Consider the following 20,305-nt stretch of genomic DNA (forward strand, 5'->3'; position numbering starts at 1 on the left):
AAAACGGAATAAAAGGGAATAAAACACAATAAAGCAAAATACAACATAATAAAAAATAATAAAATATTACAAACATAATTAAACATAACTTCATAACATATCTTCTTTGGGCTGCTTAGTGGTGGCACAGTGGATCATCTGCCTCCAACACCTTGTGTTCTGTTCATCCTCCTCCCTGACACCACCCGCCTGCATGTCCTCCCTCAGCACCTCCATCAAGCTTCTCTTTGGCTTCCTCTTTTCCTCTTGCCTGGCAGCTCCACCCTCAGCCTCCTCCTCCCAATGTAACTCTCATGTCTCCTCCACACGTGTCCAAACCATCTCAATCTGGCCTCTCTCACTGTCCAACCTGAGCTGTCCCTGTAACGTCCTCATTTTTAATCCTGTCCATCCTTGTCCCTCCCAATGAAAACCTCCACATCCTCAACTCTGCCACCTCCACCTCATCCACCTGCCTTTTAGTCGGTGCCACCGCCTCTAAACCGTACAACATGGCTGCTCTCACTACCGCCCTCTACACCTCCCCCTTCACTCTGGCTGGAACCCTTCTGTCACACATCACTCCGGACACTCTTCTCCACCCGCTCTACCCTGCCTCTACTCTCTTCTCCACCCGCTCCACCCTGCCTGTACTTTCTTCTTCACCCGTTCCACCCTGCCTCTACTCTCTTCTCCACCCACTCCACCCTGCCTGTACTTTCTTCTTCACCCGTTCCACCCTGCCTGTACTCTCTTGGGGGCTGGAGGGGCGGGGTGCATCCTGGACAGGTCGCCAGGCTCCCACAGGGCCCACATACAGGGCCCACATACAGGGCCCACATACAGGGCCCACATAGGGGGCCCACATACAGGGCCCACATACAGGGCCCACATACAGGGCCCACATAGGGGGCCCACATACAGGGCCCACATACAGGGCCCACATACAGGGCCCACATACAGAGACAAACAACCATGCACGCTCACATTCACACCTACGGTCAATTTTTTAGAGTCACCCATTAACCTAACCTGCATGTCTTTGGAATGTGGGGAAAAAGTACATAATACAAAATAATAAAACATTAAAAACATAACAAAGGACAATAAAAACATTAAAAACATAGTAAATCATAATAAAGCAAAATAAAACATAATAACAACATTAAAAACATTGTAAAACATAATAAAGCTAAATTATATATAATACAAAATAATAAAACATTAAAAACATAATAAAGCATAATACAATTATAAAAACATAACAAACATAGTAAAAAAAAAACAAAATATAAAAAATACTAAAACATTTAAAGCGTAATAAAACAGAATAAAAACAGTAAAACATAATAAAGCAAATTAAAACAGAATAAAAAAAATAATAAAACATTAAAACATAATAAAGCTAAATAAAAGATAATTAAAAAATAATAAAACATTAAAAACACAATTAAGAAAAATAGGACATAAACAACAAGAAAACATTAAAAACATAATAAAAACATTAAAAACATAGGAAAAAAATATTAAGCAAAATAAAACAATTACAATTAATAAAACATAATAAAGCATAATGAAACATTAAAACATAATAAAGCATAATAAAACAGAATAAAAACATTAAAACATAACAAAGCAAAATAAAACATGATAAAACAATTACATCAAAATAAAGCATAATATAACATTAAGATCACAATAAAACATAATTTAACACAATCAAGTATTCAAATAATGATAACACATAATAAAAGATTAAACATTAAAAACATAATAAAACATAATGAAACGTCAAAAGCATAATAAAACATAAAAAACATTACAAACATAGTAAAACATAATAAAAATAATAAAATATTAAAAACATAATAATACATAATGAAACATTCAAAACATAATAAAACACAGTAAACCATTAAAAGCATAATTAAACAGAATAAAAGTTTAAAAACAGAATAAAACGGAATAAAATATGAAAAACATAAAAAAGTTTAAATGCTAAATAAAACATAATGAAACATTAAAAATATTATCAAATATGAAAAGCATAATAAAACAGAATGAAACGTTAAAAACAGAACAAAACAGAATAAAACGGAATCAAATATTTTTAACCAGATTAAAGATGAAAAGCACAATAAAACAATGACACTTTAAAAACACAAAACAGAGTATAATATTTAATAGATAATAAAATATTAAAAACATAATAAAACCAACAGAATAAAACCGGATTAAACATACTATAATATTAAAAACATAATAAAATATTAAAAACAACATAAAATATTAAAAACATAATAAAACATAATGAAACATTCAAAACAGATTAAAACAAACAGAATAAAACTGAATAAAACATACTATCATATTAAAAACATAATGAAACATAATAAAATATTAAGAACAGAATAAAACAAAATGAAACATTCAAAACAGAATAAAACATAGAGAATGAAAGCAGCTGTAAAGCTTCCCGTCCTGTGTGCAGGGTCTCAGAACAGCCTGATCAGCCGCCTGGTGGCGGGCCGCAGCCTGCAGGTCGGGGAGGCCTGGTCCCGGGATGCGCACCTTGCGGAGCGCAGCGCGCTGCGCTTCTCCTATCGCGCCGTGTGCGACGCCCACTACCACGGCGCCGCCTGCGCCGCCTTCTGCCGCCCGCGCAACGACACTTTCGGACACTTTGGCTGCGACGCGGCGGGGGAGCGGCACTGCCTGCCCGGCTGGACCGGACCCTACTGCACCCTGGGTAAGAACCCCACCCACACCGCCTTCCTGCCACACACCCTGCTGGGAAGAGGGGGAGAGGAGGAGAAGGAGAAAAGGGGGGAGGGAGGGAGGGAGGGAGAGAGAGAGAGAGAAGGGGGGGGGGGTTGAGACTGCTGTTCACTATAATGACTGTTCCCTTTGGAGCCCAGACTTCCTCCTTTGTACAGTTTACCTCCTTAGAGAGAGAGGGAGGGAGGGAGAGAGAGAGGGAGGGAGAGAGAGACAGGAAGACTGTTTAACTAGAGAGAGAGAGGGAGAGAGAGAGGGAGACTGTTTAACAAGAGAGAGAGAGAGAGACAGGAAGACTGTTTAACGAGAGAGAGAGAGACAGGAAGACTGTTTAACTAGAGAGAGAGAGGGAGAGAGAGAGGGAGACTGTTTAACAAGGGAGAGAGAGAGAGACAGGAAGACTGTTTAACGAGAGAGAGAGAGACAGGAAGACTGTTTAACTAGAGAGAGCGAGAGAGACAGGAAGACTGTTTGACTAGAGAGAGGGGGAGGGAGACTGTTTAACTAGAGAGAGAGAGACAGGAAGACTGTTAAACTACAGAGAGAGAGACAGGAAGACTATTTAACTAGAGAGAGAGAGCGACAGGAAGACTGTTTAACGAGAGAGAGGGAGAGAGAGAGAGAGACAAGAAGACTGTTTAACTACAGAGAGAGAGACAGGAAGACTATTTAACTAGAGAGAGAGAGAGCGACAGGAAGACTTTAACTAGAGAGAGGGAGAGAGAGAGAGAGAGAGACAGGAAGACTGTTTAACTACAGAGAGAGAGACAGGAAGACTATTTAACTAGAGAGAGAGAGCGACAGGAAGACTTTTTAACTAGAGAGAGGGAGAGAGAGAGAGAGAGAGAGAGACAGGAAGACTGTTTAACTAGAGACAGAGAGCAAGAGAGACAGGAAGACTGTTTAACTACAGAGAGAGAGACAGGAAGACTATTTAACTAGAGAGAGAGCGACAGGAAGACTGTTTAACTAGAGAGAGAGAGAGAGAGAGAGAGAGAGGAAGACTGTTTAACTAGAGAGAGAGAGACAGGAAGACTGTTTAACTAGAGAGAGAGAGAGAGAGAGAGAGGAAGACTGTTTAACTAGAGAGAGAGAGAGACAGGAAGACTGTTTAACTAGAGAGAGAGAGAGACAGGAAAACTGTTTAACTAGAGAGAGAGAGAGAGAGAGCGAGAGAGAGCCAGGAAGACTGTTTAACTGGAGAGAGGGAGACAGGAAGACTGTTTAACTAGAGAGAGAGAGAGACAGGAAGACTGTTTAACTAGAGAGAGAGAGAGACAGGAAGACTGTTTAACTAGAGAGAGAGAGACAGGAAGACTGTTTAACTAGAGAGAGAGAGCGAGAGAGAGCCAGGAAGACTGTTTAACTGGAGAGAGGGAGACAGGAAGACTGTTTAACTAGAGAGAGAGAGAGACAGGAAGACTGTTTAACTAGAGAGAGAGAGAGACAGGAAGACTGTTTAACTAGAGAGAGAGAGAGAGCGAGAGAGAGCCAGGAAGACTGTTTAACTGGAGAGAGAGAGAGACAGGAAGACTGTTTAACTAGAGAGAGAGAGAGACAGGAAGACTGTTTAACTAGAGAGAGAGAGAGCGAGAGAGAGACAGGAAGACTGTTTAACTAGAGAGAGAGAGAGACAGGAAGACTGTTTAACTAGAGAGAGAGAGAGCGAGAGAGAGACAGGAAGACTGTTTACCTAGACTTTTGACTTTTAAGGTTCCTTTATTTTCAAGTAAGACATGTCACAGCAGCAGCAACTTGATCACGAGGTAACCAAAAAAACACCAAAAACAGAGACAAACCACGGGAAACCACAGGTCAGTAAGAGCACAGACATCTCTCTTCAGAGACAACTAGGTACAGTCTGCAGGGATCTGTTGACTTCTTCACCAGGTTTGAGACAGCTGTTCACTATAAGGACGCCTTCCTTTGTAGCCCAGACTTCCTCCTTTGTACAATTCCTTAGAGAGAGAGAGAGAGAGAGCGAAAAGATCACAGCTACCACAGGAAAATCACAGGTTAATTATGAGGGAATCATTCTGGACGTGCACAGCACCTCCCCAACACCCCATCGCTCCTGAAAGAGTCCAATTAGCCAGTCAGTTTGTAAAACTCAAACTCCACCCTCACACTAAAGAGAGAGAGACAGAACAAGAGAGAAAACAAGAGAGGAAGAGAGAGAGAGACAGGAAGACTGTTTAACTAGTGAGAGAGAGAGACAGTGAGAGAGAGAGACAGGAAGACTGTTTAACTAGAGAGAGAGAGAGACAGCGAGAGAGAGAGACAGGAAGACTGTTTAACTAGTGAGAGAGAGAGAGAGAAAGGAAGACTGTTTAACTAGAGAGAGAGAGACAGGAAGACTGTTTAACTAGAGAGAGAGAGAGAGAGAGAGAGGAAGACTGTTTAACTAGAGAGAGAGAGAGACAGGAAGACTGTTTAACTAGAGAGAGAGAGAGACAGGAAGACTGTTTAACTAGAGAGAGAGAGAGAGAGAGCGAGAGAGAGCCAGGAAGACTGTTTAACTGGAGAGAGGGAGACAGGAAGACTGTTTAACTAGAGAGAGAGAGAGACAGGAAGACTGTTTAACGAGAGAGAGAGAGAGAGACAGGAAGACTGTTTAACTACAGAGAGAGAGACAGGAAGACTGTTTAACTAGAGACAGAGAGCAAGAGAGACAGGAAGAATGTTTAACTACAGAGAGAGAGACAGGAAGACTGTTTAACTGGAGAGAGACGCGGAGACTGTTTAATGAGAGAGAGAGAGACAGGAAGACTGTTTAACTACAGAGAGAGAGACAGGAAGACTGTTTAACTACAGAGAGAGAGACAGGAAGACTGTTTAACTAGAGACAGAGAGCAAGAGAGACAGGAAGAATGTTTAACTACAGAGAGAGAGACAGGAAGACTATTTAACTAGAGAGAGAGAGAGAGAGAGAGAGAGGAAGACTGTTTAACGAGAGAGAGAGAGACAGGAAGACTGCTCACTAGAGAGAGAGAGACAAGAAAATTGTTTAACTAGAGAGAGAGACAGGAAAAGTGTTTAACTAGAGAGAGAGAGACAGGAAGACTGTTTAACTTGTGAGAGAGAGACAGGAAGACTGTTTAACTAGTGAGAGAGAGACAGGAAGACTGTTGAACTCGTGAGAGAGAGACAGGAAGACTGTTTAACGAGAGAGAGAGACAGGAAGATTGTTTAACGAGAGAGAGAGACAGGGAGACTGTTTAACGAGAGAGAGAGAGACAGGAAGATTGTTTAACTAGAGAGAGGGAGACAGGAAGACTGTTTAACTAGAAAGAGAGAGACAGGAAGACTGTTTAACTAGAGAGAGCGAGAGAGAGACAGGAAGATTGTTTAACTAGAGAGAGAGAGACAGAAAGACTGTCTAACAAGAGAGAGAGACAGGAAGACTGTATAACTGGAGACAGAGAGAGAGACAGGCAGACTGTTTAACTTGAGAGAGAGACAGGAAGACTGTTTAACTAGAGAGAGAGAGGCAAGAAAATTGTTTAACTAGAGAGAGAGACAGGAAAAGTGTTTAACTAGAGAGAGAGAGACAGGAAGACTGTTTAACTTGTGAGAGAGAGACAGGAAGACTGTTTAACTAGAGAGAGAGAGACAGGAAGACTGTTTTACTTGTGAGAGAGAGACAGGAAGACTGTTTCACTAGTGAGAGAGAGACAGGAAGACTGTTTAACTCGTGAGAGAGAGACAGGAAGACTGTTTAACTAGAGAGAGAGACAGGAAGATTGTTTAACGAGAGTGAGAGACAGGGAGACTATTTAACTAGAAAGAGAGACAGAAAGACTATTTAACTAGAGAGAGAGAGAGACAGGAAGACTGTTTAACGAGAGAGAGAGACAGAAAGACTATTTAACTAGAGAGAGAGAGAGACAGGAAGACTGTTTAACGAGAGAGAGAGAGACAGGAAGACAGTTTAACTAGAGAGAGAGAGAGAGACAGGATGACTGTTTAACTAGAGAGAGAGAGACAGAAAGACTGTTTAACTAGAGAGAGAGACAGGAAGACTGTTTAACTAGAGAGAGAGAGACAGGAACACTGTTCACTAGAGAGAGAGACAGGAAGACTGTTTAACTAGAGAGAGAGAGAGAGCGACAGGAAGACTGTTTAACTAGAGAAAGAGAGACAGGGAGACTGTTTAACTACAGAGAGAGAGAGACAGGAAGACTGTTTAACGAGAGAGAGAGAGAGAGAGACAGGGAGACTGTTTAACTAGAGAGAGAGAGAGAGACAGGAAGACTGTTAATGAGAGAGAGAGAGACAGGAAGACTGTTCAACTAGAGAGAGAGAGAGCAAGAGAGAGAGAGAGACAGGGAGACTGTTTAACTAGAGAGAGAGAGAGAGACAGGAAGACTGTTAATGAGAGAGAGAGAGACAGGAAGACTGTTCAACTAGAGAGAGAGACAGAGACAGAAAGACTGTTTAACTTGAGAGAGAGACAGGAAGACTGTTTAACTAGAGAGAGAGAGAGAGCGACAGGAAGACTGTTTAACTAGAGAAAGAGAGACAGGGAGACTGTTTAACTACAGAGAGAGAGAGACAGGAAGACTGTTTAACGAGAGAGAGAGAGAGAGAGACAGGGAGACTGTTTAACTAGAGAGAGAGAGAGAGACAGGAAGACTGTTAATGAGAGAGAGAGAGACAGGAAGACTGTTCAACTAGAGAGAGAGAGAGCAAGAGAGAGAGAGAGACAGGGAGACTGTTTAACTAGAGAGAGAGAGAGAGACAGGAAGACTGTTAATGAGAGAGAGAGAGACAGGAAGACTGTATAACTGGAGACAGAGAGAGAGACAGGCAGACTGTTTAACTTGAGAGAGAGACAGGAAGACTGTTTAACTAGAGAGAGAGAGGCAAGAAAATTGTTTAACTAGAGAGAGAGACAGGAAAAGTGTTTAACTAGAGAGAGAGAGACAGGAAGACTGTTTAACTTGTGAGAGAGAGACAGGAAGACTGTTTAACTAGAGAGAGAGAGACAGGAAGACTGTTTTACTTGTGAGAGAGAGACAGGAAGACTGTTTCACTAGTGAGAGAGAGACAGGAAGACTGTTTAACTCGTGAGAGAGAGACAGGAAGACTGTTTAACTAGAGAGAGAGACAGGAAGATTGTTTAACGAGAGTGAGAGACAGGGAGACTATTTAACTAGAAAGAGAGACAGAAAGACTATTTAACTAGAGAGAGAGAGAGACAGGAAGACTGTTTAACGAGAGAGAGAGACAGAAAGACTATTTAACTAGAGAGAGAGAGAGACAGGAAGACTGTTTAACGAGAGAGAGAGAGACAGGAAGACAGTTTAACTAGAGAGAGAGAGAGAGACAGGATGACTGTTTAACTAGAGAGAGAGAGACAGAAAGACTGTTTAACTAGAGAGAGAGACAGGAAGACTGTTTAACTAGAGAGAGAGAGACAGGAACACTGTTCACTAGAGAGAGAGACAGGAAGACTGTTTAACTAGAGAGAGAGAGAGAGCGACAGGAAGACTGTTTAACTAGAGAAAGAGAGACAGGGAGACTGTTTAACTACAGAGAGAGAGAGACAGGAAGACTGTTTAACGAGAGAGAGAGAGAGAGAGACAGGGAGACTGTTTAACTAGAGAGAGAGAGAGAGACAGGAAGACTGTTAATGAGAGAGAGAGAGACAGGAAGACTGTTCAACTAGAGAGAGAGAGAGCAAGAGAGAGAGAGAGACAGGGAGACTGTTTAACTAGAGAGAGAGAGAGAGACAGGAAGACTGTTAATGAGAGAGAGAGAGACAGGAAGACTGTTCAACTAGAGAGAGAGACAGAGACAGAAAGACTGTTCACTCGGGAGAGAGAGACAGGAAGACTGTTTAACTAGAGAGAGACAGGAAGACTGTTTAACTAGAGAGAGAGACACGAAGAGTGTTTAACTAGAGGGAGAGACAGAGACAGGAAGACTGTTCACTCGAGAGAGAGAGAGAGACAGGAAGACTGTTTAATGAGAGATAGAGAGAGAGAGAGAGAGAGAGACAGTAAGACTGTTTAACTAGAGAGAGAGAGAGACAGGAAGACTATTTAACTAGGGAGGGAGACAGGGAGACTGTTTATCTAGAGAGAGAGAGAGAGAGAGACAGGAAGACTGTTTAACTAGAGAGAGAGAGCGACAGGAAGACTGTTTAACTGGAGACAGAGAGAGAGACAGTAAGACTGTTTAACTAGAGGGAGAGACAGGAAGACTGTTTAACTAGAGAGAGAGAGAGAGAGAGAGAGAGACAGGAAGACTGTTTAAGTAGGGAGAGAGACAGGAAGACTGTTTAACTAGAGGGAGAGACAGGAAGACTGTTTAACTAGAGAGAGAGAGAGAGAGACAGGAAGACTGTTTAACTAGGGAGAGAGAGAGAGACAGTAAGACTGTTTAACTAGAGAGAGAGAGAGAGACAGTAAGACTGTTTAACTTGAGAGAGAGAGAGAGAGACAGTAAGACTGTTTAACTAGAGAGAGAGAGAGAGACAGTAAGACTGTTTAACTAGAGAGAGAGAGAGAGACAGGAAGACTGTTTAACTAGAGAGAGAGAGAGAGAGAGAGACAGGGACACTGTTTATCTAGAGAGAGAGAGAGAGAGACAGGAAGACTGTTTAACTAGAGAGAGAGACAGGAAGACTGTTTAACTAGAGAGGGAGAGAGAGAGCGACAGGAAGACTGTTTAACTACAGAGAGAGAGAGACAGGAAGACTGTTAAACTAGATAGAGAGACAGGAAGACTGTTTAACTAGAGAGAGAGACAGGAAGACTGTTTAACTAGAGAGGGAGAGAGACAGGAAGACTGTTAAACTAGAGAGAGAGAGCGACAGGAAGACTGTTTAACTACAGAGAGAGAGACAGGAAGACTGTTTAACTACAGAGAGAGAGCGACAGGAAGACTGTTTAACTACAGAGAGAGAGACTGGAAGACTGTTTAACTAGAGGGAGAGACAGGAAGACTGTTTAACTCGAGAGAGAAATAGAGAGAGAGAGACAGGAAGACTGTTTAACTCGAGAGAGACAGGAAGACTGTTTAACTACAGAGAGAGCGACAGGACGACTGTTTAACTACAGAGAGAGCGACAGGACGACTGTTTAACTACAGAGAGAGAGCGACAGGAAGACTGTTTAACTACAGAGAGAGAGACAGGAAGACTGTTTAACTACAGAGAGAGAGACAGGAAGACTGTTTAACTACAGAGAGAGAGCGACAGGAAGACTGTTTAACTACAGAGAGAGCGACAGGAAGACTGTTTAACTACAGAGAGAGCGACAGGAAGACTGTTTAACTACAGAGAGAGAGCGACAGGAAGACTGTTTAACTACAGAGAGAGAGACAGGAAGACTGTTTAACTAGAGAGAGAGAGAGACAGGGAGACTGTTTAACTTGAGAGAGAGAGACAGGAACATGGTTTAACTAGAGAGAGAGACAGGTAGTGAGAGATAGACAGGTGTGTTCCTGTAGTTTTTCTTTACTTAAATCCTTCCCTCCCATTACCAAAGTATATGACAAATATAATATTACACAATACAAATATAATATTACACAATACAAATATAATATTACACAATACAAATATAATAGTACACATTACAAATATAATATTACACAATACAAATATAATATTACACATTACAAATATAATATTACACAATACAAATATAATATTACACATTACAAATATAATATTACACATTACAAATATAATATTGCGCATTACAAATATAATATTACACATTGGGTATCAGAAGTGAAGATAACAAACTATAATGCATTTTCATACAATAATCCTTCTAATAATACTACCAATACAACTACGCAACTAATAACTATAGTAATACTACTACTAAAATCTATAATTATACTACTAATCATAACTCCAATAATACTTCTAATAATACTAGGAATAAAGAGTATAATAATACTTATAAGTATAATTAGACTGCTAATTATACTCGTAATAAAGAGTATCTTAATACTAATAAGTTTAATAACGCTGCAAATGATACTAGTTATAAAGAGTAAAATAATACTAATAAGTATAATAATACAGCTAATAATACTAGTAATAAAGAGTATAATAATACTTATAAGTATAATAAGACTGCTAATGATACTAATAATAAAGAGTATAACAATACTAATAAGTATAATAATACAGCTAATAATACTAGTAATAAACAGTATAATAATACTAGTAAGTATAGTAATACTGCTATTGATACTAGTAATAAAGAGTGTAATAATACAAATTAAGTAATAACACTGCTAATTATACTCGTAATAAAGAGTATCTTAATACTAATAAGTTTAATAACGCTGCAAATGATACTAGTTATAAAGAGTAAAATAATATTAATAAGTATAATAATGCTGCTATTGATACTAGTAATAAAGAGTATAATAATACTAGTAAGTATAGTAATACTGCTATTGATACTAGTAATAAAGAGTGTAATAATACAAATTAAGTAATAACACTGCTAATTATACTCGTAATAAAGAGTATCTTAATACTAATAAGTTTAATAACGCTGCAAATGATACTAGTAATAAAGAGTAAAATAATACTAATAAGTATTATAATACAGCTAATAATACTAGTAATAAAGAGTATAATAATACTTATAAGTATAATAAGACTGCTAATGATACTAATAATAAAGAGTATAATAATACTAATAATTATAACAATACAGCTAATAATGCTTGTAATAAAGAGTATAATAATACTAAGAAGTATAATAACATTGCTAATGATACAAGTAATAAAGAGTATAATAATATTAATAAGTATAATAATACTGCTATTGATACTAGTAATAAAGAGTATAATAATACTAGTAAGTATAGTAATACTGCTATTGATACTAGTAATAGAGTGTAATAATACAAATTAAGTAATAACACTGCTAATTATACTCGTAATAAAGAGTATCTTAATACTTATAAGTTTAATAACGCTGCAAATGATACTAGTTATAAAGAGTAAAATAATACTAATAAGTATAATAATACAGCTAAAAATACTAGGAATAAAGAGTATAATAATACTTATAAGTATAATAAGACTGCTAATGATACTAATAATAAAGAGTATAATAATACTAATAATTATAACAATACAGGTAATAATGCTTATAATAAAGAGTATAATAATACTAAGAAGTATAATAACATTGCTAATGATACTAGTAATAAAGAGTATAATAATATTAATAAGTATAATAATACTGCTATTGATACTAGTAATAAAGAGTATAATAATACTAGTAAGTATAGTAATACTGCTATTGATACTAGTAATAAAGAGTGTAATAATACAAATTAAGTAATAACACTGCTAATTATACTCGTAATAAAGAGTATCTTAATACTAATAAGTTACATAACGCTGCAAATGATACTAGTTATAAAGAGTAAAATAATACTAATAAGTATAATAATACAGCTAATAATACCAGTCATAAAGAGTATAATAATACTAATAAGTATAATAATACTGCTCATGATCTAATAATAAAGAGTATAATAATACTACTTATGACACTGGTAATGAAGAGAATAATAATACTAATAAGTAAAATAAGACTGCTAATGATACTAGGAATAAATAGTATAATAATTCCAATAAGTATAATAATACAGCTAATAATACTAGTATTATAGAGTATAATAATACTAATATGTATAATAAGCCTGCTAATGATACTAGTAATAAAGAGTATAATAATACGAATACGTATAATAATACAGCTAATAATACTAGTCATAAAGAGTATAATAATACTAATATGTATAATAAGACTGCTAATGATACTAGTAATAAAGAGTATAATAATACTCATAAGTATAATAATACTATTTGTGATACAAGTAATAAAGAGTATAATAATACTAATAATTATAATAATACAGCTAATAATACTAGTAATAAAGAGTATAATATTAGTAAGAAGTATAATAATACTGCTAAAAATAAGAGTAATAAAGAGTATAATAATACAAATTAATAAATAATACTGCTAATTATACTAGTAATAAAGAGTATCATAACAATAATAAGTATAATAACGCTGCGAATGATACTAGTAATAAAGAGTAAAATAATACTAATAAGTATAATAATACAGCTAATAATACTAGTAATAAAGAGTATAATAATACTAATATGTATAATAAGACTGCTAATGATACTAGTAATAAAGAGTATAATAATACTAATAAGTATAATAATACAGCTAATAATACTAGTTATAAAGCATATAATTATACTGCTCATGATCTAATAATAAAGAGTATAATAATTCTAATCAGAATAATAAGACTGCTAATGATACTTGTAATAAATAGTATAATAATACTAATAAGTATAGTAATACAGCTAATAATACTAGTAATAAAGAGTATAATAATACTAATAAGTATAGTAATACAGCTAATAATACTAGTAATAAATAGTTTAATAATACTAATATGTATAATAAGACTGCTAATGATACTAGTAATAAAGACTATAATAATACTAATAAGTATAATAATACTGCTAATAATACTAGTAATAAAGAGTATAATAATATTGATATGTATAATAAGACTGCTAATGATACTAGTAATAAATAGTATAATAATACTAATAATTACAATAATACTGCTATTGATACTAGTAATTAAGAGTGTAATAATACAAATTAAGAAATAATGCTGATAATTATACTAGTAATAAAGAGTATCACAATACTAATAAGTATAATAACGCTGCTAATGATATGAGTAATAAAGAGTATAATAATATTAATAAGTATAATAATACTGCTATTGATACTAGTAATTAAGAGTTTAATAATACCAGTAAGTATAATAATACTAGTAAGTATAATAATACTACTAATGATACTAGTAATGAAGAGGATAATAATATTAATAATTATAATAATACTGCGATGGATACTGGTAATAAAGAGCGTAATTATACAAACTAAGTAATAATACTGATCATGATACTAGTAATAAACAGTATCATCATACTAATAAGTATAATAATACTGCAAATGATACTAGTAATAAAGAGTATATCAATATTAATAAGTATTATAATACTACTCATGATACTAGAAATAAAGAGTAAAATAATACTAATATGTATAATAAGACTGCTCATGATACTAGTAATAATGAGTTTAATAATACAAATAACAATAATAATACAGCTAATAATACTAATAACAAAGGGTATAATAATACTACTATGTATAATTATAATACTTATGATACTAGTAATAAAGAGTATAATTATACTAATAAGTATAATAAGACTGCTAATGATACTAGTAATAAAGAGTATAATAATACTATTAAGTTGAATAATACAGCAATAATACTAGTAATAAAGAGTATAATAATACTAATATGTATAATAAGGCTGCTAATGATACTAGTAATAAAGAGTATAATAATACGAATAAGTATAATAATGCAGCTAATAATACAAGTAATTAAGAGTATAATAATACTAACAAGTATAATAATAATGCTATTGATACAAGTAATAGAGAGTGTAACAATACAAATTAAGTAATAATACTACTCATGATACTAGAAATAAAGAGTATAATAATACTAATAAGTATAATAAGGCTGCTCATGATACTAGTAATAAAGAGTATAATAATACTAATAACTATATTAATACAGCTAATAATTCTAGTCATAAAGAGTATAATAATACAAATAAGTATAATAATACTGCTAATGATACTAGTAATAAAGACTATAATAACACTAAAAAGTATAATAATACTGCTAATGATATTAGCAATAAAGAGTATGATAATACTACCAATGTCATAAAGTATAATAATACTAATAAGTATAATAATATTGCTAATGATACTAGTAATAAAGAGTATAATAATATAAATAAGTATAATAATCCTGCTATTGATACTAGTAATAAAGAGTATAATAATACAAATTAAGTAAAAGTCCTGATAATGATACTCGTAACAATGTCTATCATTATCCTAATGAATATAATAATGCTGCTAATGATACTAGTATTAAAGAGTATGATAATACTAATATGTATAATAATACTGCTAATGATACTAGTAATAAAGAGTATAATAGTATTAATAAGTTTAATAATACTGCTATTGATACTAGTAATAAAGAGTAGAATAATACTAATAAGTATAATAATACAGCTAATAATACAAGTAATTAAGAGTATAATAATTCTAATAAGTATAATAATACTGCTAATGATACTAGTAATAAAGAGTATGATAATACTATTATGTATAATAATACTGCTAATGACACTAGTAATAAAGAGTATAATAGTATTAATAAGTATAATAATACTGCTATTGATACTAGTAATAAAGAGTAGAATAATACTCATAAGTATAATAATACAGCTAATAATACTAGTAATTAAGAGTATAATAATTCTAATAAGTATAATAATACTGCTAATGATACTAGTAATAAAGAGTATAATCATACTAATAAGTATAATAATACTGGTAATGATACTCGTAATAAAGAGTATAATAATACTAATAAGTATAATAATACTGCTAATGATACTCGTAATAAAGAGTCTAATAACATAAATAAGTATAATAATACTGCTATTGATACAAGTAATAAAGATTGTAATAATACAAATTAAGTAATAATACTACCCAGGATAGTCGAATTTTTTTTGATAATAATACTAAGTATAATAAGACTGCTCATGATACTAGTAATAAAGAGTATAATAATACTAATAACTATTTTAATACAGATAATAATACTAGTAATAAAGAGTATAATAATATTGCTAATGATACTAGTAATAAAGAGTATCATAATACTAATAAGTATAAAAACGCTGCTCATGATACTTATAATAAAGAGTATGATTATACTAAAAAGTATAATAATACTGCAAATTATACTAGTAATAAAAAGTACAACAATACTAATAACTATAATAATACAGCTAAAAATACTAATAATAAAGAGTATAATAATACTACTATGTATAATAAGACTGCTAATGATACTAGTAATAAAGAGTATAATAATACTAATAAGTATAATAATAATACTCATGATACTAGTAATAAAGAGTACAATTATACTAATAAGTATAATCAGACTGCTAATGATACTAGTAATAAAGAGTATAATAATACAGCTATTAATACTAGTAACAACGAGTATAATACTACTAATATGTATAATAAGACTGCTAATGATACTGGGAATAAATAGTATAATAATTCCAATAAGTATAATAATACAGCTAATAATACTAGTATTATAGAGTATAATAATACTAATATGTATAATAAGCCTGCTAATGATACTAGTAATAAAGAGTATAATAATACGAATACGTATAATAATACAGCTAATAATACTAGTAATAAAGAGTATAATAATACTAATATGTATAATAAGACTGCTAATGATACTAGTAATAAAGAGTATAATAATACTCATAAGTATAATTATACTATTTGTGATACAAGTAATAAAGAGTATAATAATACTAATAATTATAATAATACAGCTAATAATACTAGTAATAAAGAGTATAATATTAGTAAGAAGTATAATAATACTGCTAAAAATACTAGTAATAAAGAGTATAATAATACAAATTAATAAATAATACTGCTAATTATACTAGTAATAAAGAGTATCATAACAATAATAAGTATAATAACGCTGCGAATGATACTAGTAATAAAGAGTAAAATAATACTAATAAGTATAATAATACAGCTAATAATACTAGTAATAAAGAGTATAATAATACTAATATGTATAATAAGACTGCTAATGATACTAGTAATAAAGAGTATAATAATACTAATAAGTATAATAATACAGCTAATAATACTAGTTATAAAGCATATAATTATACTGCTCATGATCTAATAATAAAGAGTATAATAATTCTAATCAGAATAATAAGACTGCTAATGATACTTGTAATAAATAGTATAATAATACTAATAAGTATAGTAATAAAGAGTATCATATTACTAATAAGTATAATAATACAGCTTATAATACAAGTAATTAAGAGTATAATCATACTAATAAGTATAATAATACTGCTAATGATACTAGTAATAAAGGGTATAATAATACTAATAAGAATAATAATATTGCTAATGATACTAGTAATGAAGAGTATAATAATTCAAATTAAGTAATAATACTGATAATGATACTAGTAATAAAGACTATCATAATCCTAATAAGTATAATAATGCTGCTAATGATACTAGTAATAAAGACTATAATAATACTAATAAGTATAATAATACTGCTAATGATACTAGTAATAAAGAGTATAATAGTATTAATAAGTATAATAATACTGCTATTGATACTAGTAATAAAGAGTTTAAAAATACTAATGCGTATAATAATACTGCTCATGATACTAGTAATAAAGAGTATAATAATACTAATGCATATAATAATACTGCTAATGATACTAGTAATAAAGAGTATAATAATACTAATATGTATAATAAGACTGCTAACGATACTAGTAATAAAGAGTATAATAATACTGCTAATGATACTAGAAATAAAGAGTAAAATATGTATAATAAGACTATAATAATAAAGCTAATAATACTAATAATAAAGAGTATAATAATACTAATATGTATAATAAGACTGCTAACGATACTAGTAATAAAGAGTATAATAATACTGCTAATGATACTAGAAATAAAGAGTAAAATATGTATAATAAGACTATAATAATAAAGCTAATAATACTAATAATAAAGAGTATAATAATACTACTATGTATAATCAGACTGCTAATGATACTTGTAATAAAGAGTATAATAATACTAATAAGTATAATAATACAGGTAATAATACAAGTAATTAAGAGTATAATAATACTAATAAGCAAATAATACTGCTAATGATACTAGTAATAAAGAGTATAATAATACTAGTAAGTATTATTATACTGCTAATGATACTTGTAATAAAGGGTATAATAATACTAATTAGTATAATAATACTGCTAATGATAGTAGTAATAAGGAGTATAATAATACTAAAAACTATGTTAATACAGCTAATAATACTAGTAATAAAGAATATAATAATACTAATAAGTATAATCAGACTGCTAATGATACTAGTAATAAAGAGTATAATAATACTCATAACTATATTAATACTGCTAATGATACTCGTAATAAAGAGTATAATAATACTAATAAGTTTAATAATACTGCTAATGATCAGCTTTAATACCAATAAGTATAATAATACAGCTAATAATACAAGTAATTAAGAGTATAAAAATACTAATAAGTATAATACTGCTAATGATACTAGTAATAAAGAATATAATAATACTAATAAGTATAATAATACTGCTACTGATAGTAGTAATAAGGAGTATAATAATACTAAAAACTAGGTTTATACAGCTAATAATACTAGTCATAAAGAATATAATAATACCAATAAGTACAATAATACTGCTTATGATACTAGTGATAAATAGTATAATAATACTAAAAACTATATGAATACAGCTAATAATACTAGTCATAAAGAATATAATAATACTAATGAGTATAATAATACTGCTAATGATACTAGCAATAAAGAGTATAATAATACTACCAATGATACTAGTAATAGAGTATAATAATACTAATAAGTTCAATAATACTGCTAATGATACTCGAAATAAAGAGTATAATAATACTACCAATGATACTGGTAATCGAGTATAATAATACTAATAAGTACAATAATACTGCGAATGATACTAGTAATAAAGAGTACAATAATACTAAAAACTATATGAATACAGCTAATAATACTAGTAAAACAGAGTATAATAATACTAATAAGTATAATAATACTACTAATGACACAAGTAATAAAGAGTATAGTAATACTAATAAGTATAATAATGCTACTAATGACACTAGTAATAAAGAGTATAATAATACTCATCAGTATAATACTACTACTAATGACACTAGTAATAAAGAGTATAATAATACTAATAAGTATAATAATACTACTAATGACACTCGTAATAAAGAGTATAATAATACTATCAAGTATAATAATACTACTAATGACACTAGTAATAAAGAGTATAATAATACTAATAAGTATAACAATACCACTCATGCTACTGGTAATAAGCCTCTCTGTCTCGCAGCCGTCTGCTCCCCTGGCTGCAGCGAGCAGCGGGGATTCTGCGACGCCCCTGGGGAGTGCCAGTGCCGGCTGGGCTGGCAGGGCCCGCGCTGCGACCGCTGCGTGCAGCATCCCGGCTGCCTGCACGGGACGTGCTCGCAGCCCTGGCAGTGCGAGTGCAAGGAGGGCTGGGGGGGGCTGTTCTGCAACCAGGGTGAGTGCCACGCCCTCATCTGGGGGGGGGGCGGGTGTGTCGCTTCTGGATTGCTCCGCTCTAACTATATAATGTGGTTTATAATTACATAATATACCTTTGGCCTTTGAACCTCAGAGTAGTCGCTGTAGTCATAGTAATGTCCGGTGTTACCGGGGACAACACAGGAAGATCCAATCACCAGAACGCCACAGTTGAATGACTGACTCTGGTTTGGACGGCCGCCATGTTTCTGCCAGCTGTTTAACATCTACATGTAAACATCTATAAGCTGACAAACACGAGTCGTACTGTTCCTGCCTGTTTGTCGACCGGGACTCTGACCAACGAGGGTTGTGTTTCAGTCAATCTACACCGTGAAAGTCATTGTGTTATCGGATCGGGGTTTCACCAACTAGTCAACTTGTTGACTAATCAACTATTCGACTGCTATTATGAAAAACTTGGCAACTAGTAAAGATCAGTTGTCGTAAAACCCCTGTTGAATAACCTAGAACAAAGATCAAGATTCTCATTTTAGTGAACGTGGCATCACAGTCAATCTTTAAACCAATTAATCCATCAGTAAAGTTGAATGTGGCCAAATTCTCGTCAAATCGATTCCTTCGATTTATCAATTCACCCCTCGACATAAACAACATTACAATGTCGTAACCAGAAGTGCTGTTGTCATGGCAACACTGTTTTCCAGACCTGAACTACTGCACCAACCACAAGCCGTGCCAGAACGAGGCCACGTGCACCAACACGGGGCAGGGCAGCTACACCTGCTCCTGCCGGCCCGGCTTCTCCGGGAACAACTGCCAGACCGAGACCAACGAGTGCGACAGCTCCCCCTGCAGGAACGGAGGCAGCTGCAACGTGAGTCACAGCCCAGAAGCAGCTGGAAACTGGGTTCGGAAGAACAGTTTGGTGAAATTCTGTTTCTGAATTGCAACCAATAACGAACGTTGTGCAAATGATTTTACTGCGCGGCTTCTTTTCTGAACTAAGATCCGATAACAATCCTTCTCCCTGGAAAAGCCTTGGTTTCACTTTGGACAAACCGCTGCCGGTGGTTCTTCTTTAGTCCTTTTTAATCGACTTTTCATTCCAATGTGTGCGTCACTGCCGCTTTAGTTTCTGTTTGAGCAA

At 33.3% G+C, this 20,305-nt stretch overlaps 1 protein-coding gene across 2 annotated transcripts in view; it reads left to right on the forward strand.

The window, feature by feature from the left end:
- The window catches only part of dlc (deltaC), a 57,315-nt gene that overhangs the window by 741 nt on the left and 36,269 nt on the right, over window positions 1-20,305 (forward strand). For both annotated transcript variants that reach the window (XM_080006809.1, XM_080006810.1), the window contains exons 4-6: window positions 2,471-2,728; window positions 18,980-19,171; window positions 19,863-20,032. In XM_080006809.1, coding sequence (XP_079862935.1) covers window positions 2,471-2,728; window positions 18,980-19,171; window positions 19,863-20,032 — 620 coding nt within the window. The remainder of the gene's footprint in view (window positions 1-2,470; window positions 2,729-18,979; window positions 19,172-19,862; window positions 20,033-20,305) is intronic.

The sequence above is a fragment of the Zeus faber genome (genome assembly GCF_960531495.2).
Source record: "Zeus faber genome assembly, chromosome: 9".
Lineage (NCBI taxonomy): Eukaryota > Metazoa > Chordata > Actinopteri > Zeiformes > Zeidae > Zeus > Zeus faber.